General features: G+C 45.2%; 1 protein-coding gene across 11 annotated transcripts in view; it reads right to left on the minus strand.

Annotated features, from left to right (window-relative positions):
• The window catches only part of cdk4 (cyclin dependent kinase 4), a 66104-nt gene that overhangs the window by 35479 nt on the left and 5006 nt on the right, over positions 1-25619 (minus strand). For 9 of the 11 annotated variants that reach the window (XR_011883890.1, XM_072249406.1, XM_072249405.1 and 6 more), the window contains exons 2-6: positions 11902-12158; positions 10837-10972; positions 5947-6114; positions 2821-2930; positions 1282-1332 (exon numbers count right to left, since the gene is read on the minus strand). Coding sequence is in view for 10 of the 11 variants with exons in the window: in XM_072249406.1 (XP_072105507.1) it covers positions 1282-1332; positions 2821-2930; positions 5947-6114; positions 10837-10972; positions 11902-12119 (683 nt within the window). In the remaining variant the exon portion in view is untranslated. Of the gene's footprint in view, positions 1-1281; positions 1333-2820; positions 2931-5946; positions 6115-10836; positions 10973-11901; positions 12159-13101; positions 13200-22259; positions 22411-25619 lie in introns of those variants that run through there. The other 2 variants (XM_072249402.1, XM_072249401.1) reach the window with 2 other exon arrangements.

Below are 25619 nucleotides of genomic sequence, written 5' to 3' on the forward strand. Positions count from 1 at the left end.
AGATGCTGGAAATACAATCAACACACATAAAAGTTGCTGGTGAACGCAGCAGGCCAGGCAGCATCTCTAGGAAGAGGTGCAGTTGACGTTTCAGGCCGAGACCCTTCGTCAGGACTGCGGGGAAACCAGTACTCACGGAAATTCCCCAATGTGCCCATCGCGACTGCGTGCTCCCTCTCCAATGACAGCCGGACACGGATGTATACTCGGAAAAGGAGCAGGCGGTCAGCCCGGGCAGCGCCCTCCACCTTCCATCGCCTAGACCCGTGAGTGGCCATCTTGGCTAGGCCCAGGACCAAGCCCAGCTGGAGATCCTCCTCTCGCCCCACCCCCTTCAAGCTTTTTTCCCCTCCCACACAGTTGTGGGGGCCTGGCATACACTGCCTTGGATGGTGGTAGAGGCAGAAACATTGGAGATGTTTAGATAGGCACACAACTATGAAAGAAATGGAAGAATAAGGACATTGTGTAAGTAGATGGGCTAACTTAGTTAGCCATTTGATTACTAACTTCATTGGTTTGGCACAACATTGTGGGCCAAAGGGCTGTGCTGCACTGCTCTATGTTCTAACACCGTGGCAGTTGAGAGTGAGGGGGGGGGGGGGGGGTCCCTGGTGGAAGTCCCTTTACTAGGATGTCCTTTCCATGTCCATTGGGGACCTGGTAGAGACTGCTGAACAGAGCAGTACCCTGTTACAAATTCATCATTTTATACATGGACCCCCAGCTGCCTGTCACTTCTGAGGGCTGGAAGACACCGTGTAGCATATGTACAAGGAGTGTGCGAGGCTGCAGCCCCTATTTGCCGATCTGCGGGGGCTGCCCCTCACCTTCCGGCTGCACTTTAGCCCCACCCTATTTCTATGTGGTCATCCGGTAAGGAGGGAGGAGGATGTCCTAGTAAACTTGCTCCTGGGGTTAGCCAAGATAGTCCTAGAAGCAGACAGCAGAGGTTCCGGCCGGGAGGACTGCCTAACGATGTTCCGGGACAGGGGGTGTCTGTGCCAGGGTGAGCGTGGAGAGCGAACACGCAATATCCATGGGTACAATGGAGGCGTTCCAGGACTGCTCGGCACCGCTGGGAATAAACGCCATTCCTGACAGAGATGGGAACATCTTAATTTAATTTTTGTTGGCATTGTTACTGCAGCTAGTGTTTAGTTGTAGTATTGTAATAATGTAGAAGTTGCAATAAACATACTTCAGTTTGGGGAAAAAAAAAGAGGATTAACTCATTCAGCCTGGCACTGAGCCCTGCTGGAATATATTAATTGCACTTACTCAAAAATTTTTCCTAATTGATCAACTTCTGATTTCCCACAAAACAAGGGCCTGCAAATAAGAAAAACAGAACAAATCATTTACACTCAAATGGATAGTGAAAGCCCATTGGCTCAACATACAACATCAGGAGATAAGAGCCCCTCCCCCACCCAACTACCACCTCATCTCTCCACCTCCCTGCTTCCCACTTTTCAGTTCACAGGTAACATCATTAATATTCACTATCAATTCCCAACACTATGAGAAAGCAGTGACAAGCCACTGCACTTCATATGCTGAGGCTGCTCCCATGGTGTTAGTACAGGAGAGGTTTCACCAACGATGTCTTTGCAAGATCCTCCAAACCTAACAATGAAACAGCCAAACTGATGTCAGCACTTCTCTCCCAGGCCAATGCCCCCAGCACTGAATCATGATCATGCTCAACCAGCTTCAAATGGTGGGCAACATCACCCACAATCCTAATGGCAGTCATCACAAATGAGGAAGGAACAACCTGCTGGAGGAGCTCAGTGGGTTGGGCAGCATCTTCCTGGGATGGGGGGGGGGGGGGGGGGGGGAGAAAGAGAGGAATTATCAAATTTTCAGGCCAAGACCCTGCATCAGGTCTCTTTTCCCCCTGCAGATATTGTGGACATCAGGCTCCTCGCCATCGAGGATATGTTCAAATAAACTAGGCCTCAGGAAGGTGGCATCCATTATTAAGGACTCTCACCACCCAGGACATGCCCTCTTCTCATTACTACCCTCGAGGGGGAGGTACAGGAGCCTGAAGACACACACTCAACAATTTCAGAACAATTTCTTCCCCTCCATCAGATTTCTGGCAGTCTATGAACACCATTTTACTCTTTTAGTAATAATAATAAAAAATATATATAAAAAATAGAAATTTCCAGGAGGATCGGGAAAATGGAAAATGCTTCTTCTTACAGGCCTATGAGGGAAAAGTAACATTACCGCTAACTTCAGTGAATGCCTGGTCTGTGACTGCGTAAACTATACAATAGCGTAGCGGTTAGTGCAACACTTCACAGTGCCAGCAATCAGAATTCAATTCCCCTCACTGCCTGTAAGGAGTTTGTACATTCTCCCCATGACTGCGTGGGTTTCTCACTGATGCTCCAGTTTCCTCCCACAGTCCAAAGGTTAAGGTTACGCCAATAAGTTACTGGCATGCTACGTTGACACTGGAAGCATAGCGACACATTTGGGCTGCCCCCAGCACATCCTTGATGTTTCAAAGTACATGTGACGAATATGGTTTTAACTATTTGGGAAGACGGGCAAATGCTGTTCTGCATTTGGAGAGTCACCCTGGAATTTTCTGCTCGAGTCTCTAGAGTGAGACTCAGAGCTCACGGACCATCTGCCCCAGAGGCAAGGGCAACCCCAAGCTACAATCAACACTTGCCCAATCAAATAAGAAACAGTCACAAATTAATCTACCATATCCTTCAAAACAGTTTACAGTGTCCCCAGGAAGCTTTGGCTCCTCCCTTTTTAAGAGATTTTAAGCTGCACTCCTGCACTGACCTTCTGCAAAACATCTCAGCAAAGATGCAGCCTGTGCTCCACAAGTCAACAGGGGTGGCGTATGTTGATTGAAGTAGCACTTCTGGTGCACGGTACCACAGTGTCACCACCTGGTTAGGTCAAACACAAAATGAGGGCAAAGCAATGTGTTGAGTAGCACCCAGAATGCTGGAAGATACCAGCAGTTCAGGCAGCGTCTAGACTCCTTCAACGATCAACTGTTTATTCCCATACAGTTATTGCCTAACTTGCTGAGTTCCTCCAGTATAGTGTGTGTTAAACATTTCCAGCATCTGCAGAATCTCTTCTGTTTATGGGCTTCCCCAATCTTCTTCTCAGAAGGCCAACAGCCAGTGAGACTGCTCAAGACCAACATGGCCAGGCATACAGTGCTATAGGAAGGATGTGATTAAGTTAGAGAGGATGCAGGAAAGATTCACAAGGTTATTGCCTGGACTGCAAGGCTCACGTTATTAGGGGAGATTGGATAGGCTAGGAGCAAGGAGACTGAGGGGTAACCTGATAAGAGATTTATAGAATTATGAGGAGTATAGACCATGTCGATAGTCACAGACCTTTTCCCAGGTTAGAGGAATCGAAAATCAGAGGGCATATTTTTAAGATGAGATGGGGACCCAAGGAGCAGGTCTGTCTGTGAGTGGTGGTGATAGAAGCAGGTACAATTACAACTATTTTTGTTTTAAATCTGGATAGGTACATGGATAGGAAAAGTTTAGAGTGGCCTAATACAGAAAATGGGACTGGCTTAAATGGCCACCTCTGTCAGCACGGATGAACTGGGCCCGCTTCCACGCTGTTTAAGTTGATGAAATTCTACATCAGATAATCAATCAACAGTGCGCAAGTCAACCTATGATAGGAAACCCGAATTATGTAATCAATTCACAAGCAATGCATTTGTCATTGATCTAATAATCTCTATGGTGTGAATGTCTATTCTGGGGGATTCCCTGCCCTTCAGCAGTTACGATGTAATCAAATCTGAGGAGCCAATCAATATCAATGATTTCTCATGGGTCACTAATCAGAAAGCTAAAAGCAGAACTGACGTTTTAAACATTTTGCAGAGTGGAAAAAAATACACAAAATTATAGAATTTGAAAAAATAGCATAAACATAACATAGAACATAATAGCACAGTACAGGCCCTCCTGTCCACAATATGTCAATTGCTTAACCTACTCCAAGGCCAATCTAACCCTGTCCTCCTGCATGGCCCTCCATTTTTCTATCACCCATGTGCCTATCTAAGAGTTTCTTAAATGCCCCAGTGCATCTGCCTCTACCACCACCTCTGGCAGGGTGTTCCATGCACCCACCACTCCGTGTAAAGAACTTACCTTTGATATTCCCCCTATACTTTCCTCCAATCACATTAAAATTATGCCCCCTCATAATGGCCATTTCTGTCTTGCCTGTCCACTCTATCAATGCCTTTTGTACATCTCTATCACCTCTCATCCTCCTACACTCCAAACAGAAAAGCCCTAGCTCACTCAACTTTACTCATAAGATATGCCCTCTAATCCAGGCAGCATTCTGAAAAAACTCCTCTGCACCCTCCAAAGCTTCCACATCCTTCCTATAATGAGGCAACCAAAAGTGATCACAATATTTCAAGAGTGGCCTAATCAGGGTTGTATAGAGCTACAATGTTATCTCACAGTTCTTGAACTCAATTCCCCAACTAATGAAAGGCAATACACCATAGGCTTTCTTAGCAACCATATCAATCTGCATGGCAACTTTGAGTGACCTATGGACGTGGACCCCAAGATCCCCGTTCCTCTACACTGTTAAGAAGCCTGCCATTAACCTTGCAAGATTAAAACTAAAATATTAACCTTTAAACACTTAAACTAAAATACAAGTTGAGCACCCCTTATCCAAAATGCTTGAGGCCGGAAGTGTTTCAGAATTTTTTTGGGGATTTTGGAATATTTGCATCTATGTAATCAGATAGCTTGGGATGGGTCACAAGTCTAAACACAAAATCCATTTGCTTTACATATATACATCCTGTACATATACCTTGAAGGTAGTTTTATACAATATTTTTACTAATTTTGTGCATGAAACAATATTGTGTACATTGAACAATTAGAAAAACAAGTTCTCGCTACCTTGGCCGCCCAGGTGGATAGTGAGTGGCTGTTTGGCATCACCATCATTCGCGACTCTGAATTTGTGTGCTACCAGTAAGCAGTCTTCGTCTTGCACTTGTTCATCACACATATGTACTGATGCGACTGTTCAGCATCGTCTCTTGGTGGCTTCCCTCACTAGTCCCCTTCCTGCACACTCAGTTTTTGAGGATGGCCTACTCCTTGCAAAGTTACAGCTGTGCCATATCCCTTCCATTTCTAGACTTAACTGTGCTCCAAGGGATAGTCAGTAACTTGGAAATTTTCTTGTATCCATCTCCCAACTTGTGCTTTTCAATAAACTTTTCGCAGAGCTGCTTGGAGTGTTGTTTTGTTTTCATGGTGTAGTTTTCGCCGGGATACTGACTCACCAGCAGTTGGACCTTCCAGATACAGGAGCATTTTTACTACATCAATTAAAACACCTTGACTGCACACAGGTGATCTCCATTTAACTAATTATGTGACTTCTTAAACCAATTGGCTGCACCAGTGATGATTTGGTGTGTCATGTTAAAGGGGAATACTCATACAATTTAGTAATTAACATCGATCACTTTGTAGAGATCTGTTTTCACTTTGACATGAAAGAGTCTCTTTCTGTTGATCAGTGTCAAAAAAAAAAGCCAAATTAAATCTACTGTGATTCAATGTTGTAAAACAATAAAACATTAAAACTTCCAAGGGGGTTGAATACTTTTTATAGGCACTGTACTTGTGGTATGAGGTCATTTCTAAGAACGGTCCGTGGTGCACAGATCTCTGTGCATTGCCTAGGAACTTTTCCAGCGCCTTGTGAAATTTTCCATTTGTGACATCATGTCAGCGCTCAAAATAAAAATCAGATTTGGGGAGGCTTTTGGCATTTCAGATAAGAGATGCTCAAACTGTAATAATTTTATACTCTCCCTGAGAAAACCCCTCAACCAAGCTTGGCAAGTGCCTGTGGATTCTCGCTTACCACCGGAGTCAGAGCCATTTGGAACCTGTAGATGCGAGCCAAGCCAAAGTCCGCCAGCTTCACTTGGCCCCGGCTGGTCACTAGAATGTTCTCTGGCTTCAGATCCCGGTGCACTACATTGTGAGAATGTAGGAATGCCAGGCCGTTCAGCAACTGCTTCATTAGGTCCTGTCCAAAACAACACACACAACAATTTTATTATGAGAGACTTCAGTCAATGGTGATCCCCATCACTCTCCATCACCAAGCCCTCCTCAATCCCCTCATATTCAGAATCAGGTTTATTATCACTGATGAACATTGTAAAATTTGTTGTTTTACGGCAGCAGTATGGTGCAATACAAATTACTACAAGTTATAATAATACATAAAAAATAAATTAGTGCAAGTAAAGAACAAAATAGTGAGGTCATTTTCATCATCTGTTCAGAAATCTGATGACAGAGGGGAAGAAGCTGATCTTAAAACAATAAGTGTGTCTTCAGGCTCCTGTATCTCCTCCTTGATGGTAGTAATGAGAAGAGGGCATGTCCTGGGTGTGTCTAGATTAGAGAGCATTTCTTATGAAGGAAGGTTGAGTGAGCTATGACGTTTCGCTTTGGAGTGAAGGAGGATGAGTGGTGACTTCGTAGAGGTGTACAAGATAAGAGGCGTAGATAGAGTGAACAGTCAAAGCCTTTTTCCCCAGGGAGGAGGAGATGGCTAATATGAGGGGGCATAATTGTAAGGTGATTGGAGGAAAATATTGGGGGGGGGGGGGGGGGAGTGATATCAGAGGCAGTTTTCTCCACCCCACAAAGTGCACGGCCAGGGGTGGTGGTAAGCGCAGATCTATTAGGCACATGTAGGAGATTCTTAGGTAGGCACATGGATGATAGCAAAATGGAGGGTTACGTTGGAGCGATGGAGAGACAGGTTAGATTAATCTTGGAATAGGTTAGGTCAGCACAACATTGTGGGCCAAAGGGCCTGAACTGTGCTGTATTGTTCTATGGTCTAGATTCACAATTTTGTAGCCAAGTGTCCACAGTCACTGAAAGGATTCTGAAGTGCAGATATGGTTGCACTGTGTCAATTTGCATACAGCAAGATTCCACAATCAACAATTAAGAATAAATATTGTTATCCTTTGTTCTTGTTATCCCTACTGTTTGAAGTAGCCAGTGAGAGAGCAACATCTTGCAGGGCAGGTGCCATTTGAAAACTGCAAGTCTCACTGGGAGACTCATTGTTTGAGCCTATAAAAAGAAAGAAGGTGCAAGTGGAGCAGCCATTGTAGGAGTGAGACAGCGTTAGAGTGGTCTGGCTTTGGCACAACAAGCTAGGGCAAGCACAGATGCAGGCTCAAAGTAAGTTTTCAGCAAGCCTTTTGTTCTGTAGTACATAGTGCACTGAGAATGGGTTGAGTTACTGGTATGTTCCTTGTAAGATGTGGGAACTTTTGGACACCTCCAAATACCTTGATAACTATATCTGCATGAAGTGCATTGAGCTGCAGCTCCTTAAAGACCGTGTTAAGAAACTGAAGCTGCAGTTCGATGACCTTCAGCTCATATGGGAGAATGAGGAGATGATAGAGAGGAACTACAGGGAGGTCATCACCCCCAAGTTGTAGGAGGCGGGTAGCTGGGTGACTGTCTGGAAAAGGAAAGGGAATAGCCAGTCAGTCCAGAGTAGCTCTGTGCTCAATAATAAGTACATCACTTTGGATACCGTTGAAGGGGGGTGACCTTCCAGGGAGAAGCCACAACGAGGTCTCAGGCACTGAGTCTGGCTCTGTGGCTCAGAAGAAAAGGGGTGAGAAGAGGCAAGCTGTAGTGATAGGGGTTTCACCAGTTAGTGGAGCAGAAAGGAGGATCTGTGAAGGAGAACGAGATTCCCAAATGCCTCGTTCTGGGACATCCCAGATCAAGTCTCTCAAGTGGGAGAGGAAGTAGCCAGAGGTTGCTTACGTCAGTACCGATGACATGGGTAGGAAGGTCTTACAAAGTGAGTTCAGGGAGTTAGGTGCAAAATTAAAGGACAGGACCTCCAGAGATTGTAATCTCAGGATTCCTACCTGTGCCATTTGCTAGTGAGGCCAGAAATAGGAAGATCATACAGTTTAACACGTGATGAAGGAGATGGTGCAGGAGGGAGGGCTTCAGATTTTTGGATCATTGGGTTCTTTTCCAGGGAAGTTGGGACCTGTACAGAAGGGACAGTTTGTACCTAAACTGGAGGGGGGCTAATATCCTAGCAGGAAGTTCTAGTGCTGCACACGGGGCATGGTGGAAGGGGGAGGGGTTGTGGTTTAAACTAGAGTTGCAGGGGGATGGGAACCACAGCACCAGAACAGACAGTGGAGAGGTTGTGGGGACAGTTGTTGTTAAGCTTACATACAAGTCAGGAATCAAAAAGTTGAGCATGCTGGGACTAATGTTCTGAGCTGTATGTATTTCAATGCAAGGAGTATTGTAGGAAAGGCAGATGAGCTTAGAACATGGATCAGCACATGGAATTAAGACATTATTACTATTACTGAGACTTGGATACAGGAGGGTCAGGACCGGCAGCTCAATATTCTGGGGTCCTGTTGCTTTAGACGTGACAGAGCGGAAGGGATTAAAGGAGTGGGGTGGTGTTACTAGTCAGGGAAAGTGTCACGACAGTGCTCAGTCAGGGCATCTAGTGAAGCTTTACAGGTAGGTTGAGGAATAAGAAACATTAACGGGGTTATATTACAAACCACCCAACAGTCCACAAGATTTAGAAGAGCGGAAACACAAGGTTGCGATAGGTGATTTTAACTTTCCACATATTGACTGGGACTCCTATAGTATAAAAACTGGATAGGAAAGAGTTTGAGAAATATGTTCAGAGAAGTTTCCTTAATCAGTACATAGAAGTCCCAACTAGAGAGTGTGATACTTGATCTGGTATTAGGGAATGAGACAGGGCAGGTGACAGATGTTTGTGTAGGGGGACACTTTAAAACTAATGGCATTATGGTCACTAGATGCAATATAATTGTGGGAAAGGATAGGTCTGGTCCTCTGGTTGATATTTTAAATTAGAGAAAGACCAATTTTGATGGTATCAGAAAGGATCTGGCATGTATGAATTGGGACAGTTTGTTTTCTGGCAAAGGTGTCCTTGGTAAGTGGGAGGCCTTCAAAAAGGGAAATTTTGAGAGTACAGAGTTTGTATGTTCATTAACAATAAAAGGCAAGGACAACAGATTTATGGAGCCTTGGTTTTCGAGAGACATTGAAGACCAGGTTAAGAAAAGCAGGTATACGCAGGCAGGAACAAATGAGATACCTGAGGAGTACAAGAAACACAAGAGAGCACAAGGAGGAAATCAGGAGGACGAAAAGGAAAGATGAGCTTGCTCGAGCAGACAAGCTGAAGGAGCCAGGGAGTGGTAGCGGATGGTTGCCTCTCTAACGGGAGGCCTATGCCTAATGGAGTGATAATGTGGTGAACTGGATCAGCAAATCTGCAGATGACACCAAGATTAGGGGTGTGGTGGACAGTGAGGAAGGCTATCAGAGCTTGCAGAGGGAACTGGACCAGCTGGAAAAATGGACTTCAATGCAGACAAGTGTGAGGTGTTGCACTTTAGGAGGATAAACCAAGGTAGGACTTGCAGTGAACAGTAGGGCACTAAGGAATACAGTAGAACAAAGACATGGGAATACAGGTCCATAATTCATTAAAAGTGGTGTCACAGGTACACAGAGGTGTAAGAGAGCATTTGGCACGTTGGCCTTCATCAATCATGTATGAGTACAGGAGTTGGGATGTTATGTTGAAATTGCTTAAGATGCTGGTGAGGCCCAATTTGGAGTACTTTCTGCAGTTTTGATCACCTACCTCCATTAAACATGTTATCAAGATTAAAGGAGTGCCAAGAAAATTTACAAGGATGTTGCCAGGACTTGACCTGAGTTATAAGCGTCAAATAGGTTAGGACTTTATTCCCTGGAATTTAGAGGATTGAGGGGAGATTTGACAGAGGTGTACAAAATTATGAGGGGTGTAGATAGGGTAAATGCAATCAGGCTTTTTCCATTGCGGTTGGGTGAGACTAGAACTAGAGGTCACAGGTGAATGGTGAGATGTGGAATATTTAAGGAGAACATGAGAGGGGAACATTTTCCCCTCAGAGGGTGGTGAGAGTGTGGAACGAGCTACCATCCAGCTGCCCTGGATACAGCTTTGATTTCATCATTTAAAAGAAATTTGGATAGATACATGGATGGGAGGAACACGGAGGACTATGGTCTGGGTGCACATCAATGGAATTAGGCTGATTAATGGTTCAGCATGGACTAGATGGGCTGAAGGTCCCGTTTCTGTGCTGTGGTGTTCTATGACTATCGGACCTAATTCAATGGGAAAAGCTCAGAGGACCTTCTACACCAAACCTAGACACAGTTGTTTTTTTTTGAAGAAAGATATAGTACAGCATAGTAACAATCTCTTCTGGCCCAATGAGCCCATGTCACTCATGTTACACCCAGATTAAAGCATCATCCCAAGAAATTACAAGAATAATATTGTGGTGCTCCCTCAACACTGACCCATTAACAGTGTGCCATTGCAGGGAGTTTGCTCCAACAGGGCATCAGATGCTCCACAGCAAGCCACATGCTCCACAGCAAGCCAGCCCTTTCCAGCAGAAGTCCAGCCCAAAGCCTGAACACCGAAGACGCATGCAGGCACCTCAACAGCTGGTTTCACCGTCAATGGAATCCCCACCCCAATCAAAAAATGGCAGAGGAATTTACTGAGGGAGGGTGGGCTAAAGCGGCGGATCACAAACATCACCCTCTTTTCCACTCAAGAATTAGCGTGCAGCAGCAGAACAATAGGAGGAACCCCAGCAACCACCCTGTCCATTACCTTTATCGTTTCCGGTGGCAGTCCAGGCGCCGGGGCCTTTTCCAGGTAGGTTTTCAAATCCTGGTCAACATGCTCAAACACCAGGGTGACCTTGGTTTCTCGATCAGCTCTCATGGTGGCACACACATCGAACAACCTGCAGCAATGCACACACAGGCAGATCACCGTGGCTGCACAAGACCCAGGGTCATTGAGTCACATCATATAAAAGCATGCCCTTCGGCCCACCATGTCCCTGCTGGCAAAGACTTACCAGGTTGCTGGCTGGGTAAGAAAGCATGTGTTATGAGGATAGGTTGAGTGAGCTCAGGCTTTTCTCTTTGGAGCGAAGGAGGATAACAGGTGACTTAGAGGTGTACAAGGTAAGAGGCATAGACAGAGTGGACAGCAAAAGCCGTTCTCCCCAGGAATGAAATGGCTAATACGACAGGGCATAATTTTAAGGTAATAAAGAGGAAAGTATGGGGGGGTTGGAGGGGATTCTTATGCAGTGTGTTGTGGGTGCATGGAATCCACTGTGAAGGGATGGTGGTCGAGGCAGATACATTGGGGACATTTAAAAGACTCTTAGATAGGCACATGGATGATAGAAAAACGCAGGGCTATGGGGGAAGGGCTAGGTTGACCTTAGAGTAGGTTAAAAGATCGGCACATTATCATGGGCTGAAGGACCTTAGCTGTAGTGTTTCAGGTCAACGAACTGGGAAAAGTTCAAAATTAAGTTGCAGAGAGGGGGTGAGGAACATGGAGTGCACAAACAGAATGTTTGTGACAGAGTGGAGACTGAATGACAAGTGACTGTGGTGCCGTGAAATGTCTCCACTAGCAAGGACAGCATTTACCACCCACCCTGGTTGCTCAAAGGTGGTGCTGAGCTGGTTTTGTCCTGTATGGTGAAGGTGCTGCAAGCTCAGAGCAGGAAACACTTAAAAGAAAATGCACAACCAAATGAAATGATTTCAAATGGAGAAAAAAACCAGTGCAGCACAGTCTCCCCAATAGGATCCCCCACATTCCCCCACCAAACTAGCACACGAGCAGCAAACCCGCGCCCCCCAGAATTACCTGACAATATTGGGGTGGTCAAACTGCTCAAGCCGCTTCAGCAGTGCCACCTCCCTGACGGTGGAGGCGGGGAGGCCTTCTTCATCTCTGTGCACTCTCACATTTTTCAGAGCTACAAACTTGCCACTCCGCAGGTCTCGGGCCTTGTAGACAGTGCCGTAGGCCCCTCCTCCAATCTCTGCCACAGGCTCATACTGAGTCACAGGACTCTGCTCCATCTCGCAGCCCCTGACAACCTCCAACCTGCTGACTGGCACCTGGAAGGAATTCAACAGGAAAAGTGCAATCAGCCACCTCTTGGTCTTCCTCTTTACCTCCAGCAGCCCTTCGCCGAAGAAGGGCACAAAATACCCACTCATGTCTGGGCCAAAACACCAAGGGTCACACATTTTACCGCAGAGCTTGCAGCTTCAACTGCACTTCCCAAATCCATTAACACTTGGAAGGAGGCAGCACTGTGGTGCAGCTGATAAAGCTGCTATCTCACAGTGCCAGAGACCCAGGTTCAATTCCAACTTCTGGCCCACTCAGGGCAAACTTCACACACACTCCCCATGTGACTGGGTGGGCTTCCCTCAGCTGCTCCGGTTCCCTCCCATGGCCCACCAGCATGCAGGCCCAGTGCATTGATCGGCTGCTGGAAGCTGTCCCCAGAGCGTGGGTGAGGAGTTGATGGTCGGCACAGACTGAGTGGGCTAGGCGGCTTTTTATTTCTGCAAGGCTGCTTGCAGAAGGGAATGACACTAGCTTGACTTTCCTCTCCAAGTCACACTCACAAATACATCATGTAAACATTGCTGCACACAAACCCCAGAGCTTGGGGTGGCGTAACACTATGACAGCAACAGAGACCAGAGTTCAATTTTGCCATTGTCTGTAAGGAATTTGGACGTTCTGTCCATGGCCTCATGCGTTTCCTCCGGGTGCTCAACTTTCCTCCCACATTCCAAAGATCACAAGACATAGGAGCAGAATTAGGCCATTCAGCCCATCAACATTGCTCCACCATTCCATCACAGCTGCTACTGGATCCCACTCAACACCATACACCTGCCTTCTTGCCGTAACCTTTGATGCCATGACTGATCAGAAAACTATCAACTTCCATCTTGAATATACCCATGGGCTTGGCCTCCACTGCTGTCTGTGGCAGAGCATTCCACAGATTCACTGTTCTGGCTTAAAAAAATTCCTCCTTACCTCTGTGCTTAAAGGATTGCCCCTCTAGTTCTGGACATTCCCACAATAGGAAACATCCCACAATAGGAAACATCCTCTTCACATCCACTTTATCTAGACCTTTCAAAGAGATCCCCCCGCATTCTTCTAAATTCCAGTGAATACAGGCACAAAGCTGCTAAACATTCCTCATATGTTAATCCCTTCATTCCCAGAATCATCCTCGTGAACTTCCTCTGGACTCTCTCCAGTGACAATACATCCTTTCTGAGATAAGGGCCCAAAACTGTTGGCAATATTCCAAGTGAGGCCTGACTAGTGTGTTATAAAGGCTCAGCATTATCTCCTTGTTTTTATACTCTATTCCTCTTGAAATGAAAGCCAACATTGCATTTGCCTTCTTTACCACAGACTCAACCTGTAAATTAACCTTCTGGGAGTCTTGCACGAGGACTCCCAAGTCCCTCTGCGCTACAGATGTTAGAATTTCCATCCCCATTTAGGTAACAATCCACATTATTGTTCCCTTTACCAAAATGCATTACCATACATTTCCAAACACTATTCCATCTGCCAAGATGTACAAGTTTGCAGGTTAATTGATCACATGGGTATAACTGGATGGACCAGAAGGGCCTCTTACGATGCTATATCTCTGAATAATATAAAGTAAAATCTCCCTTCTAACAACTGTTGTCTGGAGCCACCATCACCACCTTGGGTGCAATCTTGAAAGGGCAAATAGAAATGGATGTTAAATGCCGGCCATGCCAGCAACCCCCACATCCTGAGAACGGACACAACTTTCAAACTCAGTACCAGGGTGGTCCCACTGACTCCCTCTGTCACACCAACAGTGTATCAATGCTGACATACACAGCTGCAACTGATACAGTCAGCCCTCCTTATCCGTGAGGGATTGGTTCCAAGACTCTCCCCCCGGCCCCACCCCGTGGATACTAAAAAACACGGATGCTCAAGTCCCTTATTTAACCTGCCTCCTTGCGGGTGGACTTTAGGACCCAGGGCAGCACAGAACCCGCCGCCCGCAGTGTTTCTGTTCTGTTGACTTATAATACCTAATACAATGTAAATGCTATGTAAATAGTTGTTATACTGTATTGTTTAGGGAATAATGACAAGAAAAAAAGTCTGTACATGTTCGGTACAGACGCAACCATCGTAGCTCTTCTGGAAATGCTGATACCGCCTCGGCATCATCCAATGCCGATTCTCCTGTGATCTTTAAGTTCTTGAGGCTGTAGCACTTTACACAGCCAGCCAGCCATCCCTAGCACTAACACTTCCATGAATTTCAGCCTCTTTCTGCTTTATCGTGCGAATGCTCGATTCGTTCTGACCGACCTTACGGCCCACTTCAGAATGCGACATGCCACTTTTCAAAAGATCTACTCTTAGCCTTCGAGGAATTGCTTTGACCACGTAATTGCTTTTTAGGAGCCACTTTTTCACAGAACCAAAGTAGCGAATGAACGAGACGCGAGACGAACAATGCGCAAATGAGTGCTGGAGAGAGAACTTCCGCGTTTTCCCGAGTCGCGGTTGGTAGAATTCGCACATGCGGAACTCTGGATAAGGAGGACTGACTGTACTAGCACATGGTACTGCCCTGCTGAACGAACAAAGACACAGTATATTGAGTACAGGAGATGGGATGTTATGTTCAAGATGTTGGTGAGGCCTAATTTGAGATGTAAATAAGATTGGAAGAGTACAGAGAAAATTTACAAAGATGTTGCCAGGAATTGGAAGAGTCAAAGGAAAAGGTTGAATAGGTTAGGACAACAGCACAGGAGAATGAGGGGAGATTTGATAAGAGGTATACAAAATTATGAGGGGTATATATAGGGGAAATGCTTTTTCTACTGAGGTTGGGTGAGGCTGGAACGAGAGGTCACAGGTTCAGAATTTGAAGGTGAAATGTTTACGGGGAACCTCGTCACTCAGAGGGTGGTGATGTAGAATGAGCTACCAGCGGAATTGGAGGATGTAGGTTTGATTTCAACATTAGAGAGAAATTTGGATAAGTACATGGATGGGAAGGTTATGGAGGGCTGTAGTCCAGGTGCAGGTCAATGGGACTAGGCAGAATAACATTTTGGCACAGACTAGATGGGGCAAATGGCCTGTATCTGTGCTATAGTGCTCTATAACTATGTTTGCCCAGCACCTATCCCCTGGGAGCTTCAAACCCATTTCTGCAGCATAGCCTCTACTGTAATGTAGAAAACAATGAACAGAAACAAAAAAAATCCCATCTCTGGAAAGAGTCAAAGGAAGGGAGGGACACAGAGAAAGAAAGCAACAAAGAAAATAAAAGTTTTCCATTGGCACTTCTCCCGTCCTCCATGTCCCAACATGCTTCACATTGTAAAGGATGTTAACAGCTCTCAGTCAATTCTCTCAGCAAATGCAATGGCCAAGTTGTACAAAGGAAGGCCAGATTTCCTAGCATATTTTCTCGTTCTTAATGCCCAAGTGTCGGCCAGCTCTCCCTCCTGCAGTTCAGAGGCTCGGGGGCCTGCGCTATCACCTCCCTCAGAAGCTCCCAAATTCACATTCTGACGAGTCCACCAGAGAAATCTCGGCTGAGGCTTCAAATAACCACCAAGGGAGCAGTGTATACCACAGAAGGGTCGGCACCAAGGGAGTGCCAGGCTGCAAGACGAGCAGCATTCACGGCACATTTAGCTGTTGTCTCCCTCTGCCATCTGAGGCAAATGTAAAAGATCTTACAGCTACCCATTTTAAAGGTGAGTGGGAGCAATTGTCAGCAGGAGGGCATAACTGGAAGCTCAGGAACGGTGCTTACACACAAATTTTGTACTAGACGATCACACGAGATTGGTCAGAACACTCAAATACAAAATAGTCTCATTCCCCATCTGCAAAGCTTTCCTTCTCGTAACACCACAAAGTAGCAGTGGTTAAATTATTGATCAAATTTTTAAAAAAACTACATCTGCTTGAGGTTTTAAATAAAAACTGAAAATACTGGAAACAATCAACAGGTCAGGCAGCATCTGTGGAGAGATAAAAACAGTTCTTCAGGACAAAGACTAGAATATCATTCAATGGCCTGGAATGTAGCTCAACTGATGCCCTGGCAACCAAGTAATTTAAAGTCAAGTGACCTGAAATTAAAAAGTTAGCATCACTAAAAGCAAGCACAAAAGGTTACTGAGAAAGATTCACAGCAATCCCATTGAATGGTAGAACAGGCACAAGGGGCCATGTGGCCTACTCCTGCTTCTAGCCTTGTATAAAACCCAAGCACACGTGCTTCGGGGAAGGACATCTGCCACATCTGGCCTGTTTGTCAGACCTCAATTTTTACAGTACTTCTGCTTCAGCTCAAGGCCATTCTTGAGTGGTTGTTCATCAAAAATGTGTTTTCTGTCATAAAAAAAACTTTAGGCAAATGCAGCAACTTTTGACTTCTGTAATAATTTGCAAACAAGCCATATGACAAACAAAACAAATCTCTCTTTAACGAACTGATAAGTCAGCAGTCTTAGAAAAATTTCCACATTTCAAATGCTAGAATATTCAGACAGCAAAATGCAGTGTGTTGCTGTATAAATGTTGTGTTGGAAAATTTGTGTCACAAAAAAAGCATTGGGAGTTCACCAGTTTTAGTAAGAAAAAATAAAGAAAATGAAATGCTGAACTATGTGACTCCAGACACATTTTTCCCTAAAACAGCCTCAAACGGGAAGAATGCAATTCAGAACAGAATCCAGAATACAGGAATGACTACATCTCATAAGTAGACTAAATACACTACATATTAGGGGTTTGTTTTGGGGAAAATGGGTTTAAAGGTTGTTTGCCGATGCTATTACCATAGCAACAGTTCTGTCTGCTGCTATCCACAGCACACTGCCTCAGGCAATGAGACCCTAGCAATCCATGTAATTCTCTTCTTTTACTTCCACCCCTTCCCTCAAAAACTGGTGAATATTTTCAGAAGCTCTTCTGACTGTTATAACTGTCTTATTTCTCATATTTTTCCACAGAACACTGGAGTTAGCCACTGGGCCCGTCAAGCTGATGCCAGCTTTGAGCAATCCCATCGGCCTCATTCTTCTCCACCCATTCTCCCTCCCAAATCATCAACTCCACCAAATTCTCCTGCTGCCCACACTTACACTAGGAGCAATTTACAGTAGCTAATTAACATACATCTGGTCTTTGTGATGTAGGAGGAAACCAGAGCACTCAGGGGGGAAAAAAAAGTCACAGGGAGAGTGTGCAAATTCCACACAATGCTGGAAGTTGGGATTGGTCACTCCCAGCTGTGTCACCCAAAGCATACATTCCTCCAAAATGGCTGAACATGTATTCTGAGCTAGTGCTAAGCAAACGTTAAGCAAAACCAGGAAGTTAAGACCCCACTGTATTTCAAAAAGTACAACCTTCATCCTCCAGAGTCCCAGTAAGCAACAGATCAGCCGTTACCCTCCTTGTGAGACAGTCTCAGACTAACTCAGTGCACGGATGGGAGACAGAACAGTACAGTACAGCACAGGAACAGGCCTTTTGGCCCAGCTGAGTAGCCACTTTCAAGGGGCTATGAACTTGGACTCCAAATGAAACACCTCACATTTATCTGGGTTAAACTCCATCTGCCATTTCTCTGCCCACATCTGCAAACTGATCTATATCACGCTGTATTCTTTGCCAGTCTTCTACACCATCCACAACTCCGCCAATCTTGGTATCATCTGCAAATTTACTAACCTACCCATCTACATTTTCATCCCGGTCATTTATATACATCACAAACAGCAGGGGTCCCAGCACAGATCCCTGCGGAACTTCACTAGTTACAGACCTCCAGCTCAATTAAGTCCCATTGATCACTACCGTTGCTCTGCCCTCATACCCCTCAACTCCCAAGTTGTCCAAGTGTCTGTCAGAATGGATTCAATCACTACACCTCCGCATAGAACTCTAATGAGTCATCACCCTTGGAAAATAAATTCCTCACCTTCATCTTAAATGGACAACTGCCTACTCTGTATTTACGTCCCACTCCCAGTTCTAGATTCCCCATTGAGCATCCACACTGTCAAGCCCCACCCCCCAACTCAAATGAGATTACCTCTCTTTTGCCTCAACTCCAATAACCATCAGCTCAGCCTATACAATCTTCCTTCTTGCCAGAAAATCAACCTAGTGAACCTTCTCCACGCAAACACACAATTCTTTAATCAGAGACTACAACTGCAGCTGGGTGTATTCTCATTAGCACCCTGTAAAGTAACATCAAAACTCCTCCACTTTTATATATACAAACTGCTGGAGGAACTCAGCAAGTCAGTCAGCATCTGTGAAAAGGAATAAACAATCAACGTGTCAAGACAAGATCCATTTTTACACTTACAGTCCTTGCAGTAAAAACCAATATTCTATTAGCCTTTCCAACTTAGTGTTTCACACACACAGTGTCACAACATTGTGTAGCCTCACTCCATGCAAACAACACTTCTCTTTTTCAATTTTCCCTTCTAAAGCAAATAACTTCATATTTCCCTATGTGTATATTCCACTTCCCAAATCCTTTCTTAACCTATCTATTGTATATCCCTTTGCAAGCTCACCTCAAACTTGATGCAAATATAGGTGGGTAGCAGCAGTAAATGTGGCAAGAGAACAATTAGACCCTGATTCAACTCATTAATATACACTCAGTGTCCACTCTAATTGGCATACCAGATCATTAATGCAAATATCTAATCGGTCAATCACAGGGCAGCAACTCAATGCATAAAACATGCAGATATGGCCAAGAGGTTTAGTTGACGGGAGAGCTGCAGTAACTGAAAATGACCCTGTTGGCTGGTTTGAAATGGACACCAAGGAGACAGTGATGTCTTCTTGTTTAAAGTGGCAGAGAAGGGTTTTTGACTACAGCTGGCTTCCAACACATCAGGGTATTCACTTGGAGCTTTTTCCTGACATTGTTTAGCCTCTTCACTTGGATTATCTTGATTAAGTGCAGCAAATGGCCTAGTCAGTAACTCAGTGATAGTCAATCAGTGCTGGAATATTGTTGTCCCTATGAATCCCCCAATTTTCTTAATCATGAAAAGACTTTGGAGTCCAGGTGCTACTTTAGAGAGCAACACTCATGTGCACTGTAACTGTAGGCTTTACATTGGAACTGGGAGTGGTCTGGGAGTTCTGTAGGCGAGAGAGGGGGAGGGAGTACTCCAATCATTGCTGCTGTTCTCGGGCTGGCGAGGAATTACAGGACGCCCTCTGTTCAGCACTACTTTAAAGTGCGAGAAGTTCTTGAAGCATTTAGTGACACTGGATTCAGTTTTATGTTTGGAAGATACAAGGACAGCACAATCCAGTTGGTGGTAGTAATGCACCTTTAAATTGGACTGCCAACTGCCATTAAAAGACAGAAGAGGTTCAGTTGTTGTTCAGACCAAACATCAGAATGGGGAAGAAATGTGATCTAAGTGACTTTGACCGAATGTTGGTGCCGGATGCAGTGGATTAAGTGTGTGAACATCCAGGAAAAATAGGCCAGCAGTCTCTAGAGTTTACAGAGAATGGTGCGAGAAACAGAAACCATCCAGTGAGCAGCAGTTCTGTGGGTGAAAGTGCCTTGTTAATGAGAGAGCCCAGGAGAATGGCCAGAGTGGTTGAAGCTGACAGGAAAGGGACAGTAGCTCAAATAACCATGTGTTACAACAGCGGTGTAAGAGCATCTCTGAATGCTCTACACATCAAACCTTGGAGTGGATGGGCTACAGCAGAAAGTGGCCATGCTGGGTTCCATCCCTGTACCTAATAAAATGGCCACTAAGTTAATACAGAATAGTTGAGGCCGCAGCAATGATCTATGCGGCACCTTGCTTGTTACTGAAAGGCAATTTTAAAACATCCCATTCATCCTGTTTTCTGTTAATTAGCTAATCCCCAAATTTGCCAACATACTGGTCCAACACCATATCTCTTGTGTAGTAACTTTTTCATGTGACACCTTATCAAGTGGCTTCTGGAAATGTAAACACACATCCACTTTTTTTTAAAAAAAATCCATCCTCAAAGAACTTTTATCAAACTTGGCAAATAAATTCCTTCTCCTGAAGGAAACTGGTCAACTACAAATTTCTCATCCTTCTATTCAAATCCCCCCTTTGCCTTAAACTTACCTCCGCCCCTATCCCTCTACCCAGTCTCTGTAACCTCACCCAGATCCAAGGATTTCTGCCTTCCTCCAACTCTGGTCCCAACTTCCATCAGCAACTGGGCCCTAAGCTCTGGAATTTCCTTCTGAAACATCCCAGCTCTCACAATGCTCCTTTAAGTCACTTCCCTTCAAACTGCTCCCTTTGAACAGGCAGCTGGTCAACTCCCTAATATCTTCTGGCATCAGTGGGTGTTGTATTTTGTCTAATAATACCTCTAATAAGAGTCTGTGAATGTAGAAGCTGCCGCTGTCAGAACCCTTAAACTCATGAAGACTTTCAATGGGCTCAGGGGAGCTGGAGAATTTGGGTCAGCAGTACAAGACTAAGAAATATCAGGAATTCAGAGTGGAGGAGTGTAGGACACGTTTACACAGGGAGTATTTGAGATGAACAGCAGGGACGCATTTCAGGGGAAGCTACATAAATGCATGAAGGAGAGGGGAAGAAGATGATGCAGTGATAGTTGGGGGAAACAGGCTCAAGTGAAGAATAAACAGCACTGTTCAAATGCAATGATTTCTCCGGGCTTTCAATCACTTGCAATGCCACTGCAGACCCATATAGGTTAGTCCTCAAGATCAGCTCAGTTTAAGAGCTTGCATGCACCTTGCTGAGAGTCCAAGTGCTAGGAGCAGACAGGCAGGCACACACCAGCTGTCACTGCCACATTAAACACACAAAACGCTTACAACCAGGGAAGGAGGGGGAACACGGCACCGGTTAAAGCTCCGACATCTGGTAGCTTGGAGGGGATCACACGCACAGGTCTGCAGAACATGGGTTCAGTCATGCTGGAGAGCCCACGGCAATCACCCAGAACAAGTGGAATTCCACACTGGAGAGCGAGCGCCAAGGCAGCTCCATGCTGTCAGAGGAAGCGGAGCAGAGGGACGTTCTGTTTTCAGGATGTGATGGCTACACCCTGTCTGCACTCCAGTGAGCACGTGCGAGAAAATAAAACAGCACTGCTACCAGAAAAGACAGGAGTGTGTGGACAAGGCACAGGCAGGGGGAAAGAGGGGATGCACAGACAGGGAGAAGGCATAGGAGGGGGAAGGGGCAAGATGCAGGAGGGGAGAGGCAGGGAGGGGGAAGTGGAGGAGGCAGTTCTGATGAAAAACATTACTCACTTCTCTCTTTCAAATGCGGTCCACAGTGCTGAGCATTTCCAGGTTTGTCTTTTATTTTGACAGAGGTTCATGCCTACTACCCAGCTACCCCTTTAAGGTCTGGTTTACTTAACTCCTGCTACACCTTGAACTGCTGATCTGGCAACAGCTTGGGCCTGGCAGTGTCCAGAGTTCTAGAGAGATTCCAACTCTTCTGAGCTGCTTCTCAAAAAGAGACCAAAGAAAAAAAATTAACCGCACTCACTAACAACACCGTCCTCGATCCCCTCGAAAGTACTCGATGGGATTAATCCACAGAACAGAACAGCTGAGCTTTCCATTTCAAATGCTGTTGAAAGTAAGCACAGTGGGAAGGAGAGAGAATTTGAGGTTTAAATGAGCAGGAACCCAATCAATTACATAGAAGCATTTATCAGTTTCAAAGAAACCTGTGAACAAAAACACATAACCTCAATATCCACCCGCACCACAGTACAGGAAGGCAGGCTTTGCACTGGGCAGGACAACTTTTTTTTTTACTTTTGAATGTGTCCCAGATTCCTTGAAATTGATGCAACTTCACTAACAGAGAATTTCCAAATGCTAACTACTTGTCATGTATCATGAATGCCAAGCTCACCCACAATCAGGAAATGAAGCCTGTGGGCATTTTGGCTTTTGTGGCAAAATTACACTCTGAGGCACCATCAATTCTTGCCTCACAAACTCATTCTTGTTGCATCGTGTACAAAGTTATCACAAAAGTCAGAGCTGTAGTCAGGTACAGGCTCATTCATTACCCAGAAGACACCACTTATTCTCTCACCCCACGTACCTTACATTATCCTTTCTCACACGATGATTGCTATGTCTTCCCTGGTGCGTATCTAATGATGAGATCTCACCGGTTACTTGTGGGTTCACACCTGTTGTTGATTGCTCATTATCCCATTGTTAAGCAGTTAGCTTTTGTTATCAGGTCGGCCATTTTTTATCACTTGTTCATTTCAGTCAGTTTGAAGCACTTTGTTCGAAGTTGAAGGAATTTCAATCAATATTTGAAACTACCTTTCGTTAGAACACCAAGAATACTGTCTTTTTACACCGGCTCCTTGCGTACGGTAACACATTGGTGAATAATAAACCTGCCTTCAACTACAGCTACACCGGGACTGGAGTTATCTGTCTAGCTTGAGAAAATGGGGAAAACTCTTGAGGGAGGGCAGAATATTAAAAGGACACTCTCAATGGTGATTCAACTAGATAGTCTAGCAGATTTGCAGCAAGTATGGCAGCACTAGAAGCCCGTGCAAGGGCCAAGGCAGCACTAGTCAAAGTGTCATTTGCAAAAGGAGAAATTGATGTTAAAGTAAAACAGGCTGAATTACAAGTAGAGGAGACCCTCCTGGAAGCTTCATTTGAGGCCCTTCAGCATGAAAAAGATGCGGCTTTAGCCGAGACCAAAGTCTTTGAGGGGGGCATGGAGCAGCTAGCTGACAATGATGATGTCACACTCACCATGTCATTCAGCAGAGGGGACCAAGAAGTATGTTAGGGACCAGTCTGCTTATGATTATATCCACCTACCAACAGACACTGAAGACTCAGGCCAGCCAATCAAGACTAAAAGGGGGCTCTTCTTCCACGGAATAACACCCCGCAACTCGACACCTTTTACCCAAATGGGACAGAACAAAGACCACCTCCCTCACATGCTCAAGGCTGCACTGCAGCCCCAATGAACCCAACCTAATCACGCTGTGTCAGATCTTGCAAGATTCCTAGCCCATTGTGACCAGCTGACGGCCAGACTTGCCAAATTTGACGATAAGCCAGAAAACTACTGGGATTCTAAGTCCATTTTCTCCAATGCCACTGAAGACCTCAAGCTCAAGCTGAGTGAAGAACTCGACCTGTTGGTAAAGTGGTTTGGACCCAAGTCTGCTGAGCATGCAAGCAGATTAAGCGTCAGTCCGCATCAAACACCCCAGTGCTGCTCTCAGTTTAGTCTGGCAAAGGTTGGAAGAATGCTACTGATCCACAGAGGCAATGGAGACCATTCTCTTCAACAAACTCAAGTCCTTCCCTAAAATATCTAGCAGGGAGCCCCAATGTCTGCAAGAGCTAGGAGACCTGCTACTGGAGTTGGAGGCAGTCAAAACTTGAAGGCTACATACCTAGACACTGCACGAGGAATTCATCCCATCTTGTAGAAGCTCCCCTTTAGTCTACAGTAGAAATGGATGTCACAAGGAACCAGATACAAACTGGAAAATGGAGTCAGCTTCCCACCACTTTCCTTCTTTTTTAGTTTCATCCAAGATGAAGCCAAAATGAGGAACAACCCCAACTTTATCATGACCACCTCCAGCTCAGCGCCACTTAAATCAGAGAAACCTGTTAGAGGTCCTGTCATGGTGCACAAAACTGAGGTGGCCAACGCTGTCCAAAAGGAAGATACTAACAAACAGTGCCCTCTACATCAGAAGCCACACTCAATCCGGTGCAGAGGCTTCAGGGACAAATCTCTAGGAGCGAAGGGCCTTCCTCAAAGAGCACTCCATATGTTTCCACTGCTGTTCTTCAACCAGCCACCGGGCGAGAGACTGTAATGCTTTGAATGCAACACCAACAAACACATTGCAGCTCTTCATGTTGGCCACCTCCCTGGTCTGTGGAGAACAACACAAGTACCTCCTTACAGCATGGCAGGGAGGGAGATGTATCCCCATTCCTCTCTAGTTGCCACCTTTTCCTATACTGAGGTCTGTGGGGACAACTCCACTAGTACGTCATGCTCAAGGATCTGTCTTTAGCCAGAAGGCCACTGTGAGAATAGGATGAGGACATACGTTGTCTTAAATGATCAGATCTCTAGCCAAATCATCTTTCTTCAAAGCCTTCAACATAACCGATGGTGGATGCCTCACTTAAGACATGTGTAGGTGTGTCACAGAAACAGCTGCGCGAAGAGCAAAAGGCTTTGCTGTCGAATCTGTCGATGAAAAGACTCATTTAGCTCTCCCCATGCTCACTGAGTGCGACAAACTTCTGGACAACAGGAAGAAAATCCCCATTCCGGAAGCAGCAACTCACCACCTTCAAGTCCCTATCCAGCTAGAAGCCGAGATCCTACTCCTGCTAGGAGACATCATAGACATACGTAAGGTACTGAGCCCCCAAATTCACCCTTTGCACAGAGGTCAGCACTGGGTTGGGTCATAGTAGGAGAATGCCAAGGGAGTGCACACAAACATTCACCCAAGGACGTCTTTAGAACTAGCATTCGAGAAAATGAACACCCCAGTCTCATAACCTCCTGCCACATGAAGGAGAGCTTTGGCCAGTCCTGCCAGCTTCCCATCTCTCCTGCCTTGACCTCGCAACAAAGAGGTTTGACAAGCAACACATTAAGCATGGGTGAATCTGTCTTTGTCCATACATGGATGTCTACAAACTAGCTCCTTCACTGGATGACGTGACTTTCCTAAGGGTGATGGGTAGCAGGTTCCATCAAGACAACTCAAAACAGCTGGGTGGCACCACTACCCTTCCTTAGCCCCCAACAACGCCTCCCTAACAACCTTATGCAAGCAAGCAGCCACTTTCCTTCACCTACACACATGCTCAAGAAATGTCCTGAAGTTACTTAGGGAAAAAAAGAATAGCATGAATGGAAAAATAAGACTGTCAGAAAATGATTGAAATGTGAACTCTGGTTACAAATCTGTAAAACCTAAGTCAATATTTTGAGTTTGTACAGATTCTAGATTTCTTTTGGACTCTGTTGTATACTTGATACAATCTAATTGACTTATTTCAAAGTTTGGGTTAGTGATCCTGCTTGAAGGACAGAATTTTACTCCTGTATTTTGAATCTGGTTGATGGTCTTAATATTCTTTAGTATTTGACTGTGCTATTCGACTGATCAGGAGCATTGATTCTAATATGTTTAATGTTTTTTTCATGAAAGCTATGAGTACAGTTGGTGGTATCTTTTACAGATACCAGCCGAGGAGTGTTATGTCTTCCCTGGTGTGTATCTGATGACTAGATCTCACCGCTTACTTGTGGGTTCACAGCTGTTGTTGATTGCTCATTATCCCATTGTTAAGCAGTTAGTTTTTGTTATCAGGTCAGCCATTTTATATCACTTGTTCATTTCAGTCAGTTTGAAGCAATTTGTTAGAAGTC

This window comes from Mobula birostris, chromosome X (genome assembly GCF_030028105.1).
Source record: "Mobula birostris isolate sMobBir1 chromosome X, sMobBir1.hap1, whole genome shotgun sequence".
Classification (NCBI taxonomy): domain Eukaryota; kingdom Metazoa; phylum Chordata; class Chondrichthyes; order Myliobatiformes; family Myliobatidae; genus Mobula; species Mobula birostris.